At 37.7% G+C, this 26588-nt stretch overlaps 1 protein-coding gene across 2 annotated transcripts in view; it reads right to left on the reverse strand.

The window, feature by feature from the left end:
• Window positions 1-26588, reverse strand: part of fam184b (family with sequence similarity 184 member B) — an 81721-nt gene that overhangs the window by 41549 nt on the left and 13584 nt on the right. The window contains exons 2-5 of one of the 2 annotated variants that reach the window (XM_039751547.1): window positions 14574-15398; window positions 4962-5097; window positions 1395-1534; window positions 361-525 (exon numbers count right to left, since the gene is read on the reverse strand). In XM_039751547.1, coding sequence (XP_039607481.1) covers window positions 361-525; window positions 1395-1534; window positions 4962-5097; window positions 14574-15398 — 1266 coding nt within the window. Of the gene's footprint in view, window positions 1-360; window positions 529-1394; window positions 1535-4961; window positions 5098-14573; window positions 15399-26588 lie in introns of both variants that reach the window. The other variant, XM_039751546.1, reaches the window with a different exon arrangement.

Here is a 26588-nt window from a genome sequence, read left to right on the forward strand (position 1 = left end):
TGGAGTAAAAATGTAAAATCATTCAATTTGTAGCATGGATATGACTAATGCATTGCAAATTGAATGAGCTTATTAGTATAATTTAAAATAAGCATTTTCACTGAAGAAGGGTAAAACAGAAAGGATGCGCTTTTAGGACGTAATCACTGTTGCAAGAAACAGATAGTAAAATGCACTAAAGATTTCAGAATCTTCTATATCTTTAATACTTACATTGCAATGTGTTTTTTAATTTTCCTGTTATTCTTGGCTTACAATCAAATATTTTCGTTTTACACTAACAATCTGAAACAACTTACAAACTCAAAAATTCTTATAATGTCCAACGATTAATCTGTTGTGAAAAGCAAGCTTTCCCACCTTTTGTATCTTTCGTTTCTCAGCTTCCATGGTGTTCTGCACAGATTTCAACTCTGCTGCATGTTTTTTGGTAACTTCTTCCAATCCTTTTATTAGTTGTTCTTTTAATCGGGCCTTTTCTTCATCAGGAAGCTGTTTTGCTTTGTGTAGCTCTTCACCATGGATCTGCTGACATTTAAAGAAAAAATGCCACGAGCCATTTTAATGCGGAAAGCTAAAGTCGAATTAATTTGTAGTGTGATTTAGCAGCCAATAACCTAATATATTAATAAAATAATATTTTGAAATTGTGGTTTTATTATGCTTTCTAAACAAATAAAAACAATGGAAAACATCTTACAGTACGTGTTTAACTATTTTAGAGTTACTAGTTCTGGGTTTCTTGTGCTGGGTCTAGGGAACTCCCTGTACCTAACCATTTTCATTCTGAACTAGTTTACATTCTGAGGCCAGTGCCCATTCTTAAATGAATACTTCGTTAAATTCAATATTTTATAAACAATGCAGTATACAGTAGTTGTTTTTTGGAACTTATTTATTGGAAAAATGATTTTAACAGTATGTCATTATGCTCTAAAAGTGATAAACATATGTTCAAGTCTGCACTGTTTCATATCTCATGTTTGTGTATTTAATATGTAAAGTATAATGTACCAGTATCAATGCTATAATGAAAGTATTTAGAATAAACATGTTCACGTAGCAATAAAGCACATTAAATTATTTTGTCTTGTCATGCTACCACACAGGACACATTTAGTTTAATTTAATTTAATTTAGATTTTATCCACATATACTAAACACAGTGTGACACATGTTTTTCATTATCATAATTTAAAATAAAAAAGACCAGCAGCTTTACTAAGCCTTGCTTATCCATACTGGAGCAAAACAATCTAAAGAGGTACAGTCCAATAATGGAAAATGTTAATAATGGCTTGTGATATACACCATATAGAGAGCTTGACAAGCTTTAAAATGAACTGTATTTTGCGCAATCAAAAAGTTTACTTTCTCAAAGTCATTTCTCTTACCTGTCTGATGTGTTGTGCATGATCATTGCTCTTTTCATTGTTTTTCTGATCCAGCTCTTTAACACGTCTTTGTAGCTGTGATATCTGACTTCGCAGATCATCCACCTCTGCAGATGCCTTGCTATGAAACAACAATTCCTCTGTTAAAAAGAAAAAATGGCCTGCGTTTTAATAATACTCAGTAGTTAAGAGGATTCACTCAGCCTTTAAGAACTGTGTAAACCTGTATTAAATTTTGAAATGACTCCTGTTCATGAAAACCTTATTAGAAATATTAAAGTACCCTCCCATTTAGCAATCTGAGGTACAATTTGACAGCAAAGAAATTAAAATGCATAGTCACACTCAATGAGGTTTCTTTAGTATTACATGCACATTTTGACTAATCATAAACAGAGTCCCTGCCTCTAAAATCAAGTGCCATCTGCCTGCAAAAAAGGTAAAGTCAAGACATCCTTCTATTATAAAACTTGCCTTACCCAGTTTAGGATCTTCTACATGACAATTTACTGGAAAACTACATCTTAATATTTTAATAAGTGAATGAGTACCAATCTTTATGAACGCTCTATAAACACTAGATATAAGTGCAAAAAACTCTATGAACAACAAGTGTCAAAACCACTGAATTCATAAAAGAGATTTTGACTTGACTCCAGGACCTGTGGAAACACAGCACATCCTGTTTTATTTAAGTCCAAAACTCAAAACATGCCTTTATTAGTGTCAGAAACAGACTGATTAAAAATGTACTTTCAGGGATGACCTAACTGGTAATAAATTTTAATAGAACATATCCAACATTTGAAGTTATTTATCTAAAGCTTGTATTGTTTCTCACATTGTAGTTGAGTAATGTGAGGAAAATGTGATATTTCACCTTGTCATTTGTATGCAAATAACATAAAACCTACAGTATACATTCTATTAAAAAAAAATTAATCTGTCTGCTTAAAAAAAAAAAAAAATTGCTGTCTGTCTTAGGGCTATAAATGTATGCTGCCACAGATTTATTATTAAAGAATGAGAAGATCAGACTGAGCAGCTTGACTAGTCTGCAGAGTACAACTAGCCCTTTTCCAGTTTAACATGAAGAAAATGTTGAAATGTACAATATGTTCTGGATTATATATCTGGCTTTGTTATCATACCACTTTATTACTTTATTAACTAAATCCTTGTGGTGGTGTGGGTCCTGCTCCATGCTCCCTCTTCCAGATTTGGGAGCCTCTTGAACCCAACACCATCGATAGTCATGACCGGGATGAGAAACACAAATGAGGACACCACATGAAGCAAGGGGAAGTGCAAAAGTGCTTTTATTAAAAATAAATCAAAATAATCATCAAATAAATAGTGCAGTGTTGCAAAAATCATCCATAAATAAATAATCCATAAAATGAGGTGAAAAGTGGAGGTTAAAAATCCATTAAATACATCCAATTAAAATGATGTTAAAATCAACAGGCTTGAAGCATTTCCTTTTTAAAAACTAGGTGCCTTCTCATTTTAACTGATGGCTCCCCTGCTTCTCCCATACTGGCCTTGCAACAGGAGAGTCACCCTATCTGCAGGTGCAGCTGTCCTTCCTCTGGTCCAGTTGCCTTCTGTTCCTTGGCTACATATAGCTCCCTTGCTGGACAGAGACTTAGATCCCCAACGAGCAGTAAGCTTACAGAATCCTGCTGTTTTCCCGGCCTTACGCGGCGAGTTGTCCACCTCATGGTCCTCTGAACCACTCTGCTGGAGTGACTGCTTCTTTACTGCCTAAGTGTCGATTAAACACTGTTTTCTGGGGCTCTCCTTCCATCTGACTGCATTCTCTAGCTAACCTGCTCTATCTTGCTCGCTGGCTCCTGCTCCGGCTCTTAGCGCTTCCTGCCTTTTTCTCTCTTTAACCTCTTTAACCAGCTCCCGGCATCAATTACAGCCATGGGCGACTCCGCACTTGTACACTTAAGTGTGGAAACGCATTGCACCCAGGAAACGCTCCCGACACTGTACCAAACCCCCTCCTTATTAGTGCGCTGATTATTTATTTAAAAAGGCCTTCAACCGCAGACTTCACTTTACCACACTCCTCAGAAAGATCATCAGTTTGATTTCTTTAATGACTAGTGTGACGGATGCGGGATGCCCCTGCAGCATGTGTTCCAGGGGAGCAAGCATGGGAAACCCAATATCTCCCCCTGGACGCTAGATGGCAGCCTCCCTGGGTTGCAGCAGTGCCTCAGACTCCCGCAGGGCTTCATGGGGGTTGGAGTTTGCTGCAACCCTGTTGGGTTCCGCAGGTGCTGCCAGGGGGTGCTGCAGCAGGAGCTGCTAGGCCCTTTTGGGCACTAGTTTCACCATACCCGGAAGTGCAACCGGATATCGGCAATCAAGCACCTGAAGCATTTCCAGGTGCCTAATAAATGGAACCAGCAACCACCACTCAGGAGACGGAGTAGGGAGGAGGAAGATGGAGCTTGTGAGAGAGGAGTGGAGGCGGCAGTAGAGAGAAAAAGGACAGGGGGAGTTATGTGTGAGTCACTGGAACCTGTTGTAAATAGTGTTGTAAATAAACCGTGTGTTATGGATATTTGGTGTCGCGTCTGTCTGTGGCGGGGCTATCTGTTACACTAGCAATTGTGGCTGACAACACGTAAACAGTCAAATATACAAACATCTGAATTTTGAATAAAGATGATGCAGCATTTAATACCCTTTGTCTAGAACACTGGGCTTTGAAAATATCAAAACAAGTACTAAGGCATTGCAGAGATGGTATTTCTGTTACTTTACCTAGTACGACACATTTTGTTAAAATGTTTTCTTACTGTAACAGGCACTGGTTTAATATGTGTAATATACAGTATACTGATCATATTACTTACTTTAACTGATCGTTAAATAGTACCATCACAATATATATTCAATGGTAAATTTAGATGGTGGCATAAAATGTTATGAATGAATACCAGAACCAAGTAATTCTTGCTTTTATTTTAGTAGAACGCCACAATAATTGTCCATGTATTATTTGTCCTTTAGTCCCCTTCAAGACTATTAGATCTAGACTTAGTGCTGCATTTCTAAATCTGTACCTGTCTATGTGACTTACATATATAAAGAGACCTTATCACTGTGCCAACACACTGTATTTTGAGAATGCAAAGAGATAATTAAAAATATCAAGTTACAGAGAGCCATGACATTGCATGAAGATGTGAAATACGACTGATGCTTTCGGAAGTGTCAGAAAGTTATTTTTACATTTTGAGAGATTTCTTCTTATTTTGGTATATCTGTTTTAAACTAGATCAGCTCCATTAATAAGCAAATCAAAAATTAAAAAATGATATTTAAAAAAGTACTTCGGTTCAAGAAATAGCTTATTTGGCAGAATTAAAACAATAACATGCGGCATGGCCTATCAACTACCTGAACTAAAATCATAGCTGCTTGCTTATATTTTGGGAACATGTTAATGATTTGCTATTTACTGTATATATACTTGACTTAAAACAGAAAAAAGGTTATACTTTACAGAATGACATAAGTGGTATAAAATCAACCAATCCATACCTGATTTTTTCAATATCTCACTTTCTTGCAGAATGAGTCTTTCTTTAGCCACAGACAGCTCCTCCTCTGCCTTCCTTTGATTAGCTACAGCATCCAAAATTTTGCGTCGAGATTCTTCTGCTTCAGCCCCCAAGTCCTAAAAATCAGGTTGATAAATTGTTACAACAGAAAAAACTTCAAGCCGAATATATACAGTGGGATGCAAAAGTTTGGGCAACCTTTTTAATAGTCATTATTTTCCTGTATAAATCGGTTGTTACGATAAAAAATGTCAATTAAATATATCATATAGGAGACACACACAGTGATATCTGAGAAGTGAAATGAAGTTTATTGGATTTACAGAAAGTGTGCAATAATTGTTCAAACAAAATCAGGCAGGTGCATAAATTTGGGCACCGTTGTCATTTTATTGATTCCAAAACTTTTAGAACTAATTATTGGAACTCAAATTGGCTTGGTAAGCTCAGTGACCCCTGACCTACATACACAGGTGAATCCTATAATGAGAAAGAGTATTTAAGGGGGTCAGTTGTAAGTTTCCCTTCTCCTTTAATTTTCTCTGAGGAGTAGCAACATGGGGGTCACAAAACAACTCTCAAATGACCTGAAGACAAAGATTGTTCACCATCATGGTTTAGGGGAAGGATACAGAAAGCTGTTCCAGAGATTTAAGCTGTCTGTTTCCACAGTTAGGAACATATTGAGGAAATGGAAGACCACAGGCTCAGTTCAAGTTAAGGCTCGAAGTGGCAGACCAAGAAAGATTTCGGATAGACCGAAGCGACGAATGGTGAGAACAGTCAGAGTCAACCCACAGACCAGCACCAAAGACCTACAACATCATCTTGCAGCAGATGGAGTCACTGTGCATCGTTCAACCATTCGGCGCACTTTACACAAGGAGATGCTGTATGCGAGAGTGATGCAGAGGAAGCCATTTCTCCGCCCACAGCACAAACAGAGCCGCTTGAGGTATGATGAAACTAAAATTGAGTTACTTGGGCATAACAAGGGGCGTTATGCATGGAGGAAAAAGAACACAGCATTCCAAGAAAAACAACTGCTACCTACAGTAAAATATGGTGGTGGTTCCATCATGCTGTGGGGCTGTGTGGCCAGTGCAGGGACTGGGAATCTTGTCAAAGTTGAGGGACGCATGGATTCCACTCAGTATCAGCAGATTCTGGAGACCAATGTCCAGGAATCAGTGACAAAGCTGAAGCTGTGCCGGGGCTGGATCTTTCAACAAGACAACGACCCGAAACACTGCTCAAAATCCACTAAGGCATTCATGCAGAGGAACAAGTACAACGTTCTGGAATGGCCATCTCAGTCCCCAGACCTGAATATAATTGAAAATCTGTGGTGTGAGTTAAAGAGAGCTGTTCATGCTTGGAAGCCATCAAACCTGAATGAACTAGAGATGTTTTGTAAAGAGGAATGATCCAAAATACCTTCAACCACAATCCAGACTCTCATTGGAACCTACAGGAAGCGTTTAGAGGCTGTAATTTCTGCAAAAGGCAGATCTACTAAATATTGATTTCATTTCTTTTTTGTGGTGCCCAAATTTATGCACCTGCCTGATTTTGTTTGAACAATTATTGCACACTTTCTGTAAATCCAATAAACTTCATTTCACTTCTCAAATATCACTGTGTGTGTCTCCTATATGATATATTTAACTGACATTTTTTATCGTAACAACCAACGATTTATACAGGAAAATAATGACTATTAAAAAGGTTGCCCAAACTTTTGCATCCCAAAAATATATATATACAGTGGTGTGAAAAACTATTTGCCCCCTTCCTGATTTCTTATTCTTTTGCATGTTTGTCACACAAAATGTTTCTGATCATCAAACACATTTAACCATTAGTCAAATATAACACAAGTAAACACAAAATGCAGTTTTTAAATGATGGTTTTTATTATTTAGGGAGAAAAAATCCAAACCTACATGGCCCTGTGTGAAAAAGTAATTTCCCCTTGTTCAAAAATAACCTAACTGTGGTGTATCACACCTGAGTTCAATTTCGTAGCCACCCCAGGCCTGATTACTGCCACACCTGTTTCAATCAAGAAATCACTTCAATAGGAGCTGCCTGACACAGAGAAGTAGACCAAAAGCACCTCAAAAGCTAGACATCATGTCAAGATCCAAAGAAATTCAGGAACAAATGAGAACAGAAGTAATTGAGATCTATCAGTCTGGTAAAGGTTATAAAGCCATTCCTAAAGCTTTGGGACTCCAGCGAACCACAGTGAGAGCCATTATCCACAAATGGCAAAAACATGGAACAGTGGTGAACCTTCCCAGGAGTGGCCGGCCGACCAAAATTACCCCAAGAGCGCAGAGATGACTCATCCGAGAGGTCACAAAGACCCCAGGACAACGTCTAAAGAACTGCAGGCCTCACTTGCCTCAATTAAGGTCAGTGTTCACGACTCCACCATAAGAAAGAGACTGGGCAAAAACGGCCTGCATGGCAGATTTCCAAGACGCAAACCACTGTTAAGCAAAAAGAACATTAGGGCTCGTCTCAATTTTGCTAAGAAACATCTCAATGATTGCCAAGACTTTTGGGAAAATACCTTGTGGAATGATGAGACAAAAGTTCAACTTTTTGGAAGGCAAATGTCCCGTTACATCTGCCGTAAAAGGAACACATCATTTCAGAAAAAGAACATCATACCAACAGTAAAATATGGTGGTGGTAGTGTGATGGTCTGGGGTTGTTTTGCTGCTTCAGGACCTGGAATGCTTGCTGTGATAGATGGAACCATGAATTCTACTGTCTACCAAAAAATCCTGAAGGAGAATATCCGGCCATCTGTTCGTCAACTCAAGCTGAAGCGATCTTGGGTGCTGCAACAAGACAATGACCCAAAACACACCAGCAAATCCACCTCTGAATGGCTGAAGAAAAACAAACTGAAGACTTTGGAGTGGCCTAGTCAAAGTCCTGACCTGAATCCAATTGAGATGCTATGGCATGACCTTAAAAAGGTGGTTAATGCTAGAAAACCCTCAAATAAAGCTGAATTACAACAATTCTGCAAAGATGAGTGGGCCAAAATTCCTCCAGAGCGCTGTAAAAGACTCATTGCAAGTTATCACAAACGCTTGATTGCAGTTATTGCTGTTAAGGGTGGCCCAACCAGTTATTAGGTTCAGGGGTCAATTACTTTTTCACACAGGGCCATGTAGGTTTGGATTTTTTTTTCTCCCTAAATAATAAAAACCATCATTTAAAAACTGCATTTTGTGTTTACTTGTGTTATATTTGACTAATGGTTAAATGTGTTTGATGATCAGAAACATTTTGTGTGACAAACATGCAAAAGAATAAGAAATCAGGAAGGGGGCAAATAGTTGTGTTTATGTACTCATAAAGTCATAATCCTATTGTTCACTGGTGAGATATCACCCAGAACTGCACTATATTGACAATCAGCTATTCTGCACACACCCCTACCCCAGTACAAATCTCATCAGTTATACGTTTATCCAATCAAACCTAAATAAAAAGCTTCTAAAGGAAAAATGAGTTCTAGTTGGCTGATAAGAGTGGGGCAGGATCATAGCAGCTGTCTAACAGGTTACTTTTAATGTGATTGTACATTTGATGTGTTACAATGCAGTAAAAAAGAAAAAGGCCACATGGACGCTCACTTAAAAGAAGGGTCAGAAATAAAAAACTTGTGCTGGAAACTGTATATGACATTTAAAAAAAAAAAAAAATGATGAACTGAACAAGCACTATGAACAAGCCATAAATGCTGGCAGATATCAACAATTCTAGGAGTTTTAGCAGCAATACATAGTCAAATAAGCAACCCCAAAATACTCCATTACATAAAAACTTTTTAGCTACAAAGTGGAATAAGCCTTTTAAAAATGTTTAGCTGATGTTTGTTGTGATTTTGGGGAAATGTTTGTTTCCTGCAGATATGATGTTACACTCGACCAATTAGTTTGTTACATTCATTATAATAAATTAATGAATACAAAAGAAAACTTAAGTTGACCCAATATAACGTTTTGTACATATTTCTACTTTAATCTCTGTATCCAATTTATTATTGACAAATAAGATGAGCATAACATGTGCACATACTGTATGTGTGTGCCCAATGCAGGTAACTTTGGTGGGAGTACTGAGGTGAAATGAGGTAAAGACTGGCCTTTGAGCTTACACACCTTTGGGATTCTTAATTCAGCCTTGGTTTTGGGATTTGTGGTAGCCAATCACAAAAAAGCAATTGACTATCACACTATTGCATTGCTTTACAATAATGCTCCCAAATCTTAATGCATAGGTTACAAAAACTGCTCAGCAAAACTTTACATGTGAAGAGATGTTCCATTCTGCAATCTGAAGGGTTACCTCTGTGTGATGTTCTATGCAAAGAAGTCAAGTCAACTACAGAAGGAAGGTAAAACATTACCTAAGTGGCACAGAAAAGCTTTGTGAATGTTTTACCAAATGTGCAACTGTTCAAAACAATTAGGTTGAAAAATAAAATTTGGATTTACTTATATTTATCTTAGGTCAGTCACAGAATGTTTTGATCAGTCTTTGTATGTTTTGCAATTAATTGTGCTGATTATCTTAATCAATTTGCAGTCAGGTATGGTTTTATTGCCAAAGACTTTAAGTCAATGACATTCTTTTATGGCTAAACAGTAAATAGTACTGGCACATTTCTCATCAGCATTAAATTCTCCAGTGTATATTGACTATCCATGATAAGACACAACAGTGCATGATGTCACAAGAAGTTAAACAACAGCTTACCCATTATAACATAAACCTTTTGATAACTCGGGTTGTGATTTTAGAGTGCTATATTATTTCAAATACTGTCATATCCGATACAAATGATATCACATACAACATGAAAAAGATGCACACATAGCTGTTACTAGCGTACAGTGTGCCTTTTCCCTTATGACAATTCAACTTAAACTACCCCATTTCAGTGTGAAAGTGGTGTTAAGTAACCCATATCAAAACTGGATTTCAAATGTTACTGTCATTTCAGCAGTAACACTGACAAATGTTAACAGCTTCAATTGACACATTATAGTACACATCCTTTGTTATGCATGAAACAGCAAAGAGCATGAGTTTCATATAGAATTATGAGGTAGTGCTATATAATTTTGCAGATTTGCTGCCTGCAGAATAACCTTAAAACAATTCCTCTGCATTGCACACTACTTGCCAAAACATACTAGAGCTTAAAATATGACTTAAGATCCCTGTGACATATTTATAGATATCAATGAGAACAGCCAATAATCCTCATTAGCAGCAAGGTATACGAAAGACAGGCTTTACTCATTTACAAATTTGCAAAAAAACCTACATAAAGCATGTAGTTTTATGATAATTCATATGTTTATGCATGAACAAACTATTATCTGCCAAAAAGCTTCCTGCTGACAAACAAGTTGGCTATAAATAGCAGCATGCTTGTAAGGAACTTTCTCAATTGCACTCCCTGTGGTGGAATAACCACTCTTTGAAATGGAAATACAGTATGTAGTACACAATCTCCAAGGCATTCAGAACCAGAGAAATTGCATGTAAATGTTTACATAACACGATATAAAAACAAACAAGAATACTTCCATCAGACTCTCGAGAAATATCACCAGTATTTGTTTCCACAGTAAAATGTGTTTATTGATTTACTTCCCAAAGCTGCTTACTCCAACATGGGCCCAGAGCCCATTTTGGCAGCTTTGGAACTACAGTAAAGCTGGCACCAATATTAAATAAAAATGAATGAAACCGAGATTTAATCTAACCAATACATACAATGGTAATTTAAAGTTATCTTATGTTTCACTTAGCCCTCAAGCATCAATTAAGTGAAAGCAGATAAACATACTGTAAAGCATGTGTTTACATATTGGTATGCCATTTGTTATGGGTGCATTTTTTTTATTAATTACATTTATAAGATATACCTTGCATCTTTTCATTTCTTTATCATGACTTACAAATATGATGCTAAATCAGTTTCTCATATTTTCAAAACCTAAACTGACTGCAGGAAATAGCATCTCATAGTAATGAAAAAAACAAAATCACTGTAAAAGGTTCTCCTTCGCCCAAACTTCTGCCATGACTGAGTCAAATCAAAATCACAGGCTGTCTTTCCGAGACTGACTCAGGACTAAAATAAATACTACATGTCAAATGAACAGAGCACATTTTAAGAGACAGTCAGTCAGTCATTTTCCAACCCGCTATAGCCCTACTACAGGGTCATGGGATCTGCTGGAGCCAATCCCAGCCAGCACAGGGCACAAGGTAGGAACATATCCCGGGCAGGGAACACACACACACACCCACAGGACAATTTAAGATCTCCAATACACCTAAACTGCATGTCTTTGGACTGTGGGAGGAAACTGGATCACCCAGAGAAAACTGACCCAGACACAGGGAGAACATGCAAACTCCACGCTGGGAGGACCCGGGAAGCGAACCTGGACCTCCTAACTGCGAGGCGGCAGCACTACCACTGCACCACTGTGCCGCATTTTAAGAGACATGAAAGGGAAATTAGCTTGCTAAACAGATATTGAATATATTCATGCAGTGGTTTGTGTTTTTTCCTTGAGTTCAAATGTCACACCCAGATGGTGTCTGTGTAGAACTTGTATATTCTCCCTATGTTTGCTAGGGTCTTTCTCTTCTTCAAAGATGTCATAAATAATCCTTGTACAGGGTATAGTGGAGAGGACCCTTCAATGGGTTTTTAACCTGTCCAGGGCTGGCTTCTGTTTGATACTGGCAGGATATTAAGAAATTTTATTTTATGTGTCATTGAGTTGACAGTGATAGAATGTTTTCTCTTCAAAGTATATTTGGTTTTATGGCTGGATTTTAACTCACAGGCGATTCGCTTTTTCTATGGATTATTTATTTATGGAAGAGTTTTATGCACTGCACTCACTATAGGACACTGTTTGTTTGTGGATTTAATAAAGGCACTGAATTTTTGCAATAACCCCTTCCTAACTGTGTGTGTCCACATTTGCCTGGCTCATCACACTACTTTTACTATCTGAATAGTAGTCATCCCTGCTTTGTAAAATGGCCTGTGATGTTGTGCAATGCTACACATATGTTATATAAATAACAACTGTCTTTAGGAGTGTGATGGTCGGGTCAGCTCCATGAATCCAATGTCGCTTCGAGGAGTTACTTGAACCATTAATAACATACCTGAGGATGAGTTGGGCAAATGAGGACACACATAGTCAGCAAGGTGATGGTGCAAAGTGATGCGCTGCTTTTATTGAAATCCAAGCAGAAGTATCCAAAAAATGTAAAAAATCTTCCATAAATAAATAAACCAAAAAATCCAAGTGAAATTCTGTGAGTTAAAATTTCAAAAAATAATCTTAAGATAAAACTGCATTAAAAACACAGTCATCTGGTTCTTACTCTTTGTTTTTTCTTTTCACGGAGTCCAGCACAACTTCTCTTTCCCATCTCCCCAGCTCACCCAACAGATTGCTCAACCAGCAGAGACACCAGCAGTTCTCCCGTCTGACTCCCGTTTTGGCTGCCTCTGAGTTAGCTGTCCTCCTGTCTTCACTCATGCTCTCCTGCCGTCTGCAAATCAGCAGCTAACAATCCACCCCTGCTGTTCTGCGAGGCTACAGACCACTCTGCCTCCTCTCTCTCAAGCTGGCTCTCAGGCACCAGATACTGCGCTCAATCACGGTTAGGGTGTTGCTGCGTTGCTGTTGTGTGTGTGTGTTGTTGTTGTTCTTCTTCTTTCTCTTATTTTGTCTCTTCCTCGCACCTTAGTTCTCTTTTAAAAAACTGGGGGATGCAGGTGCGGCAATCATGGCTCTGGCGCTAATGAGGGAACAGGTTAACCCTGTTGCCCTGCCCCACATCTGCCTCCTGTGCCACTCTACCATGTTACCTATGCCCACCAAAAAATGTGAGCACATTATATATTTGTTTAAAATGCATGTGCCAGAGATGCATTATCTTACAAGGAGAGATTTGTAATCTCTCCATCTTGTTATCGTGTCTGTGTGGGATTTTTCCTGGATCTCAACTTTTTCAACCACATACATATGACATACATATGGAGGTTATATTGCTGTGGTAAAATTTTCAGCATTTGTGCTAGTATGGACACAAACTCAATCAAATAAAAAGCACACAAAGCTTTCTTTGTGTATGGCACACTTAAAAGAATGTTGGATAACATGCTGCATATTCAAGCAAATGCTTTTAACATAATTTACCACATAACATTCTTAACCCCACTTAATCCTGTTTATGGGTGTGAAGGGTGGAGACTATACTAGCAGCACAGAAAACATCCCTGAGCAGGGTATCAGTCCATTGCAGGAGCAATTGTTATTGCCTTGGGCAATGCAGAAGAACACAGGCTTGCTATATACTATGTATTTTTCAAATCAAGATAGTGATGACTGACAAGTTACCTAAATATATAAAATGTGATTAAATAAAGTGCTTTGTTGTGGTGTTTGTAACTGTCTTTGAAGAAAAAAAGATTTTTTCACTACGAACAAGATATTTCAGTTTTAAAAATAATTTTACTAAAATCTGATGTGGCCATCTCATAAACCTCCATATTTAAAACTTGGCTACAAAAGATGTGGTGAATATACCAAATATATGCAAGATGCAACACCACACAAGAACTGTGTTCCACATTTTAGGCTCTATCATATTGTAAATATAATTAAATATTTTATTCATTTTTTATGTAACAAATTATTTTAGTAAAATATCAACTAATAATAAATAAATAAGCCTTTTTTCATTTAAGATGTTAAAAATTAGAGAAGAACAACCAGAAACCTGCTCCTTCAATCACAGAGCTAGGATGGTTTTTAGGCTAGAACTCCCACAAAACTGAAAGTGCCTAGCTCAAAACTTGAAGTGAGAAAACTTAAAAATAGTAAGTGTTTGGCAAAAATACAACACAAGCGGGTTGGATAATGACTGACTGACTGACTGACTGACATTTCTGCTGTAACAACTGAGATTTCTGCAAAGCCTCTTTATTTTCTATACCATACCAGCTTAGTGCTAACATTCATCTTAATTTAGGTCTCCTCTATGAAAAGTATATCAAGTATACTTCCAAAAGAAGGTGTTCAAAGGGCATCTGAATTATCTTAACTAGAACCTCTCAATCCTTGACAGCTACAGCTCTATATTAAGGTCACTCTGGACTGTCAAACCACTCAGGAACAACTGAGTATGGAACTCACAGTTTTGAAGCTTATTTCAGCCACTTGCACATGCAATGTAATGTATGGGGAAAATGACTAGAAACCAAAAGCTTTGAATGAAAACTTACCTCATTACCTGTCCAGTACAAAACATTATAAACAAATTCCACTTCATGTCAAGATAATGGACACAAGATTCAATACACAAATACAGGAACCTAGAAAACACATGTGCTTACTTTGCCTCCCACCAAATACCCGTAAACATATACTCATAAAGTGATATCATAAAGGGTATGAGGTACAGTGAGAGAAAACAGAGGAAATATATTATATAACATGTATAATTTTACCTGGATTCTGTCTTGTAGTTTTAGCGAATGCTTCTTGCAGTCATTTAATTTCTGGCACTTTACCTCTAGCTCAGCTTCTGCCTTTTTTAGTTTTTGTTGTAGAGATGTCTGAAGGGCTTTTCTCTGTTCTAGTTCTCTTTGTTGCCAGAGTTTTAAAGTGTCTGCCATAGTCTGCTGCAGTGTTCTCCTAAGGGCTTCGTATTCTTCCTCATGAGTGGCTTTCATTGTACAGATTTGGTGCTCAAAGCTTTCCTCCATTTTATGCTTCTCAGTTCTGAGTTCCTCAACCTCCTCTCTCAAAGCATGTGTCTTTGTGTTGCATATCTCTTCAAGTTTTCCTTTCTCATCCACATTGCTCCTTCGTAACATCTGACATTCATCCTGCAGGCTTATGGATTCTTGGCTTGCCTTTTCCAGTTCAGCCATCATCTGTGCCTTCTCCTGATTAAGCTTATCTTGCAGCTCTGCAAAGCTTTGCAACCTGTCCTCAAATTCTTTTTTCATGTCAAGCATCTCCTTTGACAATGCCATTATACGCTCTGCCTGCTCTGTTTCAGTTCTAAGCTCTCGTTCTTCTGTTTGCTTCCGATACATTTCGAAGTCTGACAGTGCCTCTTCCTTTAACTTTTCATGCTGCTCTAAGCTGTCTTCCATGGCTTGCAACTGCTGGCGCAAGTCCATTTCTTCTCCAACCCGGTTCTTATACTGAAGTATCTTTTCTCTTGTTTCCTCCACAATACGCTGAATCTCCTCTTGGTGAGCCTCCCGCAAAGTCTGCAAGTTTGATTCATGCTCATCACATTTGGTGTTCAAAACGTAAATTACCTGTAACAAAAAAAATGCATTAAAAACTCTCAACTTATTAATACTTATTTAAAACAGATGTTTAACAAAATTAATGTAATTTTAACTTCCTTTTATTGCTCCTCATTACTCTATTGACATATTTCAACCCTAATTTTAGAATTTCTGTCTCGTCTTACAAATAATTTTAATAAAATTCTGGTAGTAAGTAGTCAAAACATGAAAAGGATGCCATGGAATTCCCCTTTGCGTCTACACAATCTTGGGCACAGATGGCCTCCCAGTTGCCACTTCACTATTACCAATGTGTGTATTAGTTTTTATATGTCAGCAAACATACGAACTCCTAACTACCACTTAAAATGTCTTCAAAATGATCTCATTATAATGTTTTTCTATATGCAGAGCAGCACAGAAGAAGATCTAAGGGCTGCAATTCTCTTTAAAGCAAGCAAAATCTGAATAACCAGCATTGTAGCAGGATAGTTTTAATGCTTTAAGAACGCTATTAAAAATCACTTGAAGTGAAAAATGCAGTCTGTCATGCTATGGTCGACATCTCCAACACCTTCAATTAAGATGGAACATTTTAATATCCTACTTTGGTAAATAACAATTCAGCATTCAGTCTCAGTAACTTTGCCCACTGGTTTTGATATGACATTTTAAAGTTTGTGGTCAATGGTTGGTATTCATATGATATACTTTGGTCTATCCTTTTTTACTGTGATTGTTGGGTTTAGGTGAATAATATGCTGTTTACACACTGAACTATTAACTTAGCATATCTGACTGAATTACTGCACAGATGCTAATGTCAAGTTCCGAGGAGCTGTGATATGTTTGATCAATGTTATAGAAAAGCATTACAAAATATGGAAAAAAATGACCCATTAATTTTTCCAGTAGTAAATATTAGTCATATATCATGTTTTAAATAAAAAAACTGACATGAATATTTTGCACAAAGGAATCTACAAGGCCCTTGTCATGCATGGGCGCCTCGGGACCACATTCATAGCTCTGGTGAGACAAGAATTTCCACCCTAGGATGAGAAGGGGCACTGATGTTAACATTATCTTTTCCTTCCTTCACCACAGTAACAAAAAAAAAGTCCAAGAAGGACAACTGACCCCATCCCACTATGTAGAGAAAAGTCCACACTTTCTGGTATCAGTCCTATAGACCCAGCCCGTTCCTGGAAGGTGGCATCAGATATCGAACTTACACTAGTGAAGGACAGAGCTAGTGAATGCTTATTCAATTTTTATAATGCCTTATATTGCTTTTCTTTTTTGAATAGTTTTGTTGGCTGTCTTTTTTGTTAATATTAAAAGGTGTTACAAGGGTAGTACCCCAACCTTTCTTTGGCTCCTCACATTGTCTGCTTACAAAAGCTACCCTTATAACCTGTAATGGAGAACCTGCCAGTGTGATATCTTCATGAGTAAATACAATGTAAAGTTAGGTGCACTTTTTTAAGCATTAGAACACCTAGATTCGCGCTAATATACTGTATGAGACTCTCCCCTGAATTTAGTTTATAAGCTATTCTCTTTTTTTGCTTCACAGTAAACAGCTGTACAACTGAAGAATTTAAAAGATCAAAACACAAATTAGGTATCACATAACTGAAAGCCAAGTCTGGCACTAGGCCAGTCAGGGCCACTCTTTCAGCTGTGTTCTTTGATATTCGACTCAAACTGGACACCATCATGTTGTCTACTCTTTTGATCACTTAAATGCCAAATTACAAGACGCAAAATAACTAGCATTCCACATATATATTAAGAGTTATACATGATGTCTAATAACCTTGCTCACTTAAAATCACAAGTGAGGACAGAAAGCCTTGTTTTTGCTCAGCCTGCACATCTGGTGAGCATTACAGATATTTTTCAACTCTTACACAATCACAGGACCTTCAAAATGAACACTGAATGTACTAATTTACCACCTGCATATTTCAACTAGCGGTTTAGCATCAGAGTTTTAAATAAGGCCTGTTTGTTTGAAGTACTAAGGAACATTCTGAGCTGAACTGATCAATTACTGTTTAGGTTTGTTTTTTTACTAATCTTATATTTGGAAAATTGCAGTGACTGCATTTTGTCTTGTTTATGCCACCATTTTCAGCAAACCTTGTGATGAGGGCTATTGGAAGCATGTCTTTGTGGGTCACATGATGTGACATCATTCTTTCTGGTTTAAGACTTTGGCTTGCAACTCTTTAACATGACTTAGGTTTTAGCACAGTTTCCTTTGTTACTTTCAGTTCTGAGCATGCTCATTTCCCACTATGTTTCTTCATTTCTCTTTCTGATCCTTAAATCTATTTTCCATTTGATGTGCCTTGGCTTAGCATAACAAGGGCAACATGGTAGTACAACAGTTAGTGTACCCAGCTAACCACACACTGTACATGAGCCTACTTGTTCTGATCATGTCTGCATAGGTTTTTCTCTAGTTGCTCTTGTTTCCATTCCACATCCTGAAAAAATGAGTGATGAGTGAATGTGTTTGTGTGAGGACATTTTGATTTTGCAAATGTGCATACTCTGCGGTGGGCTGGCATCCTGTTTTCTCACAGCTTGAATTGCTGCTGTCATAATCAGTTTGAGTTTCATAGTTTGTTTCAATTACGTTAGTATTTGAAAGACTTGTGTTGAAGTGACATTCGGCATCTGTCAAGGGTTGTAAGCAGACAACCAGCTTCATCGTTAACTTCGCATCCAGCTTTTGAGAGTTGAAACATTCATAAACATCAAAGTGTCCACTACTCATATTGTCACCTGTGAATCTAAGATGTTTAAGAGGCATTGGCGGTTCTCCAAAGGTGTAAAATATTTGGCCATTTCGGTACACTTGAAAGCGACAACTGAACAATTCAGCGGCAGCCATCAACTCACATGCAGAACCATAGGTGAAGGGCTTAAGCATTTCACTCTTATAGTTCTCCTGTGTAGTATAATTATCTCCTGTACCGTCATCAGTCCACACTTTGAACCTGTCCCAGTCATTCAATACATAAGACACAATGTTCCTCCGGATATCAAGAGTGAGCCTGATATGGCCGTGCAATATGTAACACAGAGAATGTAAAAGGCAGGCGGCACCTCCGGGCATGGAAACTACTCGGTAAGTGACAGTTCTTTGATCGATGGTGATCACCTCGATAGACATGTTAATGTGGGAACGGTTGGAACGGTAAAAGAAATGGGTACCTGAACAATGTAAACTAAGTCTAAAATACCTACACAATAACTATAAGCATAATAAATGAACAATAAAACAGAGAAGAAGCCATGGATTAAAAAAAAAGGCTGCAGGTATCAGCACAATAAAACAGCGGAGAAGCCGTGGATTAAATAAAAAGGCTGCAGTTATCAGCAGGGAGACATGAATACCATGGCGAAGCAAGGAAGGAAATGAAGAGACCGGAGCGACGGATGGCCTTATATGGGCAGGCAGCCAATTACGTGGGAGGGGTGGGGATGGGGGATGCAACGCTGCCTCACATGGCGACCGAGCTGCAGGTTATGGACGTATATATGTACATAAGTAGGATTCAGTTATGACCATTACACGTAGAATTTCAAAATGAAACCTGCTTAACTTTTGTAAGTAACCTGTAAGGAATAAGCCTGCCAAATTTCAGCCTTCTACCTACACGGGAAGTTGGAGAATTAGTGATGAGTGATCCAGTGAGTCAGTGAGGGCTTTGCCTTTTATTAGTATAGATACACAAAGGACACATATCTGCATTTTTATTGCATTTAGATATGCCATATACTGTATGTGTATATATATATATATATATATATATATATATATATATATATATTGTAACAAGGCGCCATATTGCACCTGACCCGACACAGACTGACACCAAGGCACATATAAAATAAACAAAAGACTTATTTTTCTTCACCTGTGGGGCACATCTTCCCCATGAACCCCACAGGCACAACACAGTCCCAAAACACAATCTCCAACACAACATTCCCTTCTGGCACCACCACCACCACTCCTCCCGTCAAGCTTTGTCCTCCTCCACCCAACTCTGGCCGTTGAGTGGTGGTTGCTGGCTCCTTTTATGGCCCACCCATGCTTGATCACCTGTTTCTGGTTGCACACCTGGGTGGGGCTGAAGATTAGTCCAGCTGGGCTCAGGGACCCATGCAGCGCCCCCTGGCGGCAACTCCAGATCCCAACATGGCTGTAGAAAACTCCATCTCCCATGGAGCCTTGTGGGAAGCTGATGCACCACCATCAGCCAGGGAGGCTACCACCAAGTGTCCTGGGGGAGGTATTGAGCAGCCCATGGTTCCTCACCCGGAACATACATCCAAGGGGTGTCCAGGCCGCCACAATACATATACACATATATAGGCAACTGTTGGTCTTGAGAGACCATGGCATATGTGCATTCAAATAGAACAAAGAATCACAAGGTGCTGATGGCATAGTGCTTGGTGTTCTTGTAGTGTGATCTCTAAAGCATTGCTAACAATTGCAAGGTACCATCATTGTGAATGTAAAAGCAAGCATTTTACAGTCAGGCCTCTGTATCTCGGTAATATTGGTTTTGGGAGCATTCACAGATACCAAAACCCACAGATGCTCAAGTCTCTTACATAAAATGGCATAGTATTTGCATATAACCTACACACATCCTCCTGTCTACTTTAAACCATCTCTAGATTACGTATAATACGTAATACAATGTTAATACTATGGAAATATTGGTTATTCTGTATTGTTTAGAGAAAAACGACTTTGTCAAGTGATATGCCACTTTTTAAAAGATCTAAGATTTTTATTTTCTTGTTTAGAGATAACACTTTGCCCTCCCTCTTAGCCTATAAAGTATTGCTTTGACCACCATATTGCTTTTTAGCCATTTTTTCGCAGAAACAAAGTGTGCACACAATGTGATGCCAAGGTCCTTATAGTGCCTTACAGTCAGGACTGCCAACTGAACTACCTTTGTTTAAAGTAACATAGGTCAGCACTTCCCTGTCAGTAATAAGGGTTTCATTGGTTGAACCTTCAACTTAATACTGACAGTGTATTGAGTACTTACTATACATGTAATCAGAATGTGTCCAAGTTTCTTCCAGCCTGAACAGCTTTTTGCATGCCTGTGCCTCATCTAGACAACTTTAGACAACTTTAAGTTTAAAGCCGATGTCCTGGCCAGGTGTCTGCCGGCTAATGTGCAGACACTCTTTGATTGGCTGGGAGGGCAGTACTATGAGAAGCCTAAAGATGGAAACTGCTCCTTACCTTGACGACTGGTAGCATTCAGAAGCAGGTGTAAGATAGGTGAGCAAGAATGAGCTTTCCTTTATAAAGGTGGCAACTGCCAGAGAATGAGGCTGCTTCATCTACCGAACACAGCAAGTGTGTTTGCTTTGTGTGAGAAGCTTGCCAACTAAAAAGTGGATAAGTAATTTTTATTCAGTTCCTATGGTGGGAAGCTACAGAAGGGTAAGCCTACAGATCAGTTAATTTACATGGATTCTGCATAATGGTCTGTGTATGACAAATTCAGATTTTGATTTTTGCAACTTTCTGGATTTTTTAGAAAATTTTCAGTGGTTGGTTGAATCTGCACATGCAAAACTTTTGGATATGGAGGGTTGACTGTATTTATACTTACAAAACAAAATCATTCCAACAGATGCTGCAAATATTAGAACTATAGTACAAACATCTTTTAACAAATGTTCTGTTCACATTTAAATCAATTGTTTAGGTTAATTTTGGCTTCCATAACATTACATCAACGAAAATGTTTAATATGGAACTTGGTATTTGCAAGCTATTTTCAAATTTATAGTCTAAGGTTGTACCTCTCCATACCCAATTAATTGTGGTGCTTGAATGGTAACTAATTCTGTATTGATAATTCACAAACTAATGTAATTGAACAGAAATTGAAGAAGCAAGAGACCTTGGCCAAAATAGCTTGCCAGATTCAACTGTAATGTTTGTAAGCTTTATTTTGATTGGAGAAAGTTGGAGAAACAAAACTCTGAAAGCAAGAGAAAAGAAGACTGACGTCCTTAAACTAGAATTACCACTGATTCTTTGGTACTATAACTGCCAAGGCTATGCCATGTGTCATCTGAGTCCATTTGTTCTTACTAATGGCCCATCAGCTCAGCATCCTAATAATGGTATAATACTACCCTACCCCCAAAAACCAGCTATAGCCTAATACATCTTGAGTGAAAGTAAAAAAAAAATATTGACACACTACATTTATTGTTTGCATATATTTTTACTTTAAATATTAGCATTTGTTTTCAATTAAAAATAAAACACGGTTGCACTACAAATGGGCAGAAAACTGCTTTAGTATTTATTAGTGAAAAGCAAAACAACACATTTCAATCAGCTGGGCACATAAAATCAGTAATGAAGTAGAAATTAATACTTTGTAGAAACAGTTAGAAAATTTACAACCACACTCATGCATTTCTGTGGTTATGCAAACATTTGCAAGCAACAAGCAGCACGTAGGCCTATTATAAAACAGTCCACATCACCAGACAGCACAGATTCTTGACATCTCTATGGTTACACTTTTTATACAGTTTTCTTTTGTTTTACTGTGTGTGCATCCCAACTTGCACTGCATCATTCTGCCAAGAGTGAGAAGAACCCAGAGGGATAGATGGACCAAATATACAATTGCACAACAGCAATCTGCACATATTCAATTTTGTTTTATTGCTGGTGTATTTTTCTCACTTGGCTCTACCTCTGCACTTTATTGGTGTTTGCCTCCTTGACCATCTCTTGTGTTACCTTTGACAGTGAAGTGCCACTTCCTGTCTCAATCTGTTTACAGTTCAACACAAAGCAGGCATTTCCTTTAAGCTAATTTTCTATGGAAAGGGATGTGAAAATATTGTAAGCTGTTGCATTGCTCATACTGTACATTAGAAGCTCAAAATGTGACATTACAAAAGTAAAAAAACTGTCTTTCCAAGATAATCAAGTGTAATCTATCTCCATATAGGGAATAGTGTTTAGAATATATGTTTGCTTGACTTGCACTATGTGAAAGGGCATTAACAATTCATTGGGAATAACTACTCATTATGTTTAACCCTTACATATAAAGCATGATGCAGTGGGCTAAAATCCCAAGTAAAAAGTAATCCGAAAATTAAAGTGCCATAGCATAATAAGTAATACATTAAAAATTGCTTGCCTTAATGCTAGTTGTATCAAAAATACAAGAAGTGAGTTGGAATTATAGGCAGATGCACATAACTTTCATATATTATGTGATTTTTGAACACTTATGAGACCCTCCCCAACAGTGTGACACGCCAAAACGTGATTGATGCATCTGTCAAGGGCCATCTTAAAAATGCTGGGAAATTAAGACATTTTCTAAATAAGCGGGATACTAAGAAATTAATTTATGCATTTACTTCTACTAGAACTGACTACTGCAATGTGGTGTTCACTGGATGTTCATACTGTTCTTCATACAACTTCCAGTTAATCCAAAATGCTGCTGCAAGAATTACTACAAGAACAAGAAAATACCAACACATAACTCCAGTTCTTAAATTCTTACAATTTATCCTGGTTAAGTTTAGGACAGATTTAAAATTCCTCCTTTTACCATAGCCTTAAATGGCCGAGGTCTGGCTTAAATATCTGAACTTATCATGACTTACAAACCAAAACGCATATTAAGATCTCAAGATGCCGGTCTGCTTATGTTTCCAAGGATTAATGAAATAAGTGTGGGAGGTTGTACTTTTATGGTCTGTCTGCTACAATAGATGCCCTTTCGGTCTCAGCTTTCAAATCCTAGCTGACGACTCACTACTTCAGTTAAGCATATCCTGACTAAAGCTGCTGATTAACTGTACATACTGCATCTCTGTTAATAATCATAGTTAATGCAATAGTGATAATTTGTTACTAACCCTCACCTATTCTGTTTCTCTTCCCGGTACTCATATGTGGCTCTTGGTGCCACTGCCCTACTGCCAAGTTGTTTTGCCTACCTAAGGAAAAGTCATCTCTGATGGAGGATCACAGGAATCATCGAGCAGAGGGGTCCTTTCATCAGACTGGATGGCCCAGCACTGACTCAGCTGTGGAATGGCCAACAGGGGGAGGCAGCTTGATGGCGGAGGTCTTCGGGACTCTGGACAAATCCAGATCCTATTATGTGATATCATCTACTGTTGAATTCTGCCATATACTTGTAATATTTCAATTGCACTATTGTATTGTATTGATGATTACTTGTGTTCTGTTCTGTGTATTGTATTGTACCAGTAGCGGCGCACTGTACGATAACATACAGTTAATACACTTGACTTGAGCATTCATAGTTTTCATACTCTTTCTCTGTATGTTTAGCATTTGTTTGCTCAGAGGTTGATGTGCTTGCTGCTTCCTGAGCAGATCTTCTTTTCTCCACCCTAGTGGCCTGCTTCTTCTCTTCTTTCACCGGCATCTTTTCGTTTTAAAACTGATTGAGACAGTGTTTGTGTTGCAATTACTTAGTACATTTTCTTTAATTTTTCACTTAAGCTGGCACTAAAGTCTTCAATCTGCCTCAAGAATGATTTAAGATATGAAGAGGAAAAGGAAGTGACAGTGAAGGTGGTAGGGATGAGAATGGCGCCCATACACATGTACTGCAAGGCAGCCCTGCTGGTTGTTGCCGAGAGTTGATTCTATGATAAAATAAAATAAAAATAAAAAGAGGAATAACCTTGGAGGACAATCATCACCCCGAAAGTGGGTAGTAGACGTCACGTAGTATATGTGTACCAAATTTCAGGTCAATAGGTCAAATGGTTTGCGAGCTACAGGTGATTTAAAATCCTGGACAGACAAATGAACAGCCATGGTAGCGTATTATATAGAAAGATTTACCCCCTTTTTTTGACACCCACTGCATGCCCAACCTACCTAGAAAGGGGTCTCTCTTTGAACTACCCTTCCCAAGGTTTCTTCCATTTTTTTTCCACACAAGGTTTTTGGGAAGTTTTTCCTTGTCTTCTTAGAGAGTCAAGGCTGGGGGGCTGTCAAAAGCCAGGGCCTGTTAAAGCCTATTGCAGCACTCCTTGTGTGATTTTGGGCTATACAAAAATAAATTGTATTGTATTGTAAGTGCAGCTATTGTAAATCAGCTAAACTGTTACAGATGAACTTGGATAGCATACCAATTTGGACAAATTTCAGGAAGCTGGAACTTAATATAAGTAAATGTAAAGTACATCTACGCGCCACCATAAAGGCAAATTTGGTATTCGTGTAGTACGCAGATCATAAGGGGGGAAAACCCAGCGACAGGTTTTACCTAGTGAACAGTTGTTTGGCACACTAATAAGCTTGGCCTTGGGTGCAAAATAAACTAGCACTGGCACTGGGTGTCATTAGCAAATTTAATTATATGATTAGAGTCATATCTGACTGTAGAGTTATAAGGGAAAAATAAGCACATCTTTGGTCTCAGAAAGCAGCCTTGTGGATCTTCAGTGTTTAACGTAAGTGATAATGATGTTTTGTTGGCAATTCTAACTACCTAATTTTTACCTTTCAAAAATCCAGTATCCAGTTACAGATGGTAATGGGCAGAAACAGTTCCCTACATTTTACAACCAGTTTAATTTTGCAATTCAATACATCTCAAATGGCTTTCTGTAATTATCTGTTTTTAGTAAGATTTGTCTGTTGTTTTCAATGGTACTACCTGTCTATTTTAAGATACATTAAAATGAAATTGAGATATCTCATAAATAGTAGGAGCTTTTTTGAGATATCCTGAAATGGATTTCAGATAAATGAAAACGGACAAGATGCTATTTTAAGATTCCTGGAAATATATTTGAGACATTTTATTTCAAAATAAATTTCAGATATCTTAAAATGCATGCAAGATCAGTTTGAGTTTTCTGAAAATGTATTTGAAATATCTCAAAATGTATCACAGATATCTTAAAATGTAAAGGAACATATTTTCAGAAATCTGAAATGATTTTCAGATTTCTTAAAATGTGAGCTTGAGTTAAGATATCTGAAATGCATTTTAAGGTATCCCTAAATGTTAATTCAGCTTGCCATAGCTTCAAAAATGGCTGTACTTTGCCACAATGGAAAATAGGAAAAAGAAAATCCAGATCCTCTCAAATATAATAAATGACCTCAAAAAGCAAAAGTGACAGTCATTTCATGGAGGTTTACTTTATTTTTTTACTCTTTTACTGTTATGAATCATTAGTAAGAATTACTAACCTCATTCTGCTCTTTGAGTTCTAATCTGTAACATATGCATTTGCTCCACCATGAAAAGACCAAAATGGATTAAGGGGGTTATATGTAATACATAATAAAACCTTTAAAACTGCTAAAATTTCAATCTGTTATGAGATCAGCCTAAACCGGTTCAAGACTGCAGGTGCTTGAGACTACCTCAGAAGCACTGGGGGTAAGGCAAGCTACTAGTCCAGTCCATTAGTCCAGTCCATTACTGGGCACATTTATTCACACAGCACAGCTATTCATAGTTACCAATTAAACTAACATACTTTTCTTGAGTGTGGGAGAATAACTGTATTAGAATATGTAAACTCAATATAGAATTCCAACCAAGATTCTTAGGCTATGAGGCAGCAGCTCTAAGCACTGTGTCATGGAGCCACCCTTTTTCAATAACTTTTTTTCAAAAATGAGAAAATTAATATTATTTGTTTTAACTAAATGGAAAAAACACTCAAAACTGCTTTTAATATGTATTATGTTCTCAGTGAATAGTGTTTGCATGTGGTTAATGGAATTTGTAACATGACTTTGCAGAGCAATTCTACCCCATGAAAAAATGCCTCTTTAATTTCTGTTTTCAGTTTTCATATACTCACTCTAGATGTGGGCTCCCACCAATAATATTAATAGGTAACATTTCTTTTTCAATAACAGTTCCATTGCACCTCTGTTATTTTTAATTATTGTTTCTTTGGGTATCAATTTGAATGCCACACTAATTTCAGTACTGGCTCCAAGGTTCTCATGTTTATATTAGTGACAGATATTTTTGTTAACAGTTGACAAATGTCTTAATATATTATGGAATGTCTTCTCGGCTCCAGAAATCCTACCTGATATTGCTCATCCAGTCTTCTGTACAGGGTAACACTATTCAGAATAACATCTGTTCTGTT

Source organism: Polypterus senegalus, chromosome 4, assembly GCF_016835505.1.
Source record: "Polypterus senegalus isolate Bchr_013 chromosome 4, ASM1683550v1, whole genome shotgun sequence".
NCBI lineage: Eukaryota > Metazoa > Chordata > Cladistia > Polypteriformes > Polypteridae > Polypterus > Polypterus senegalus.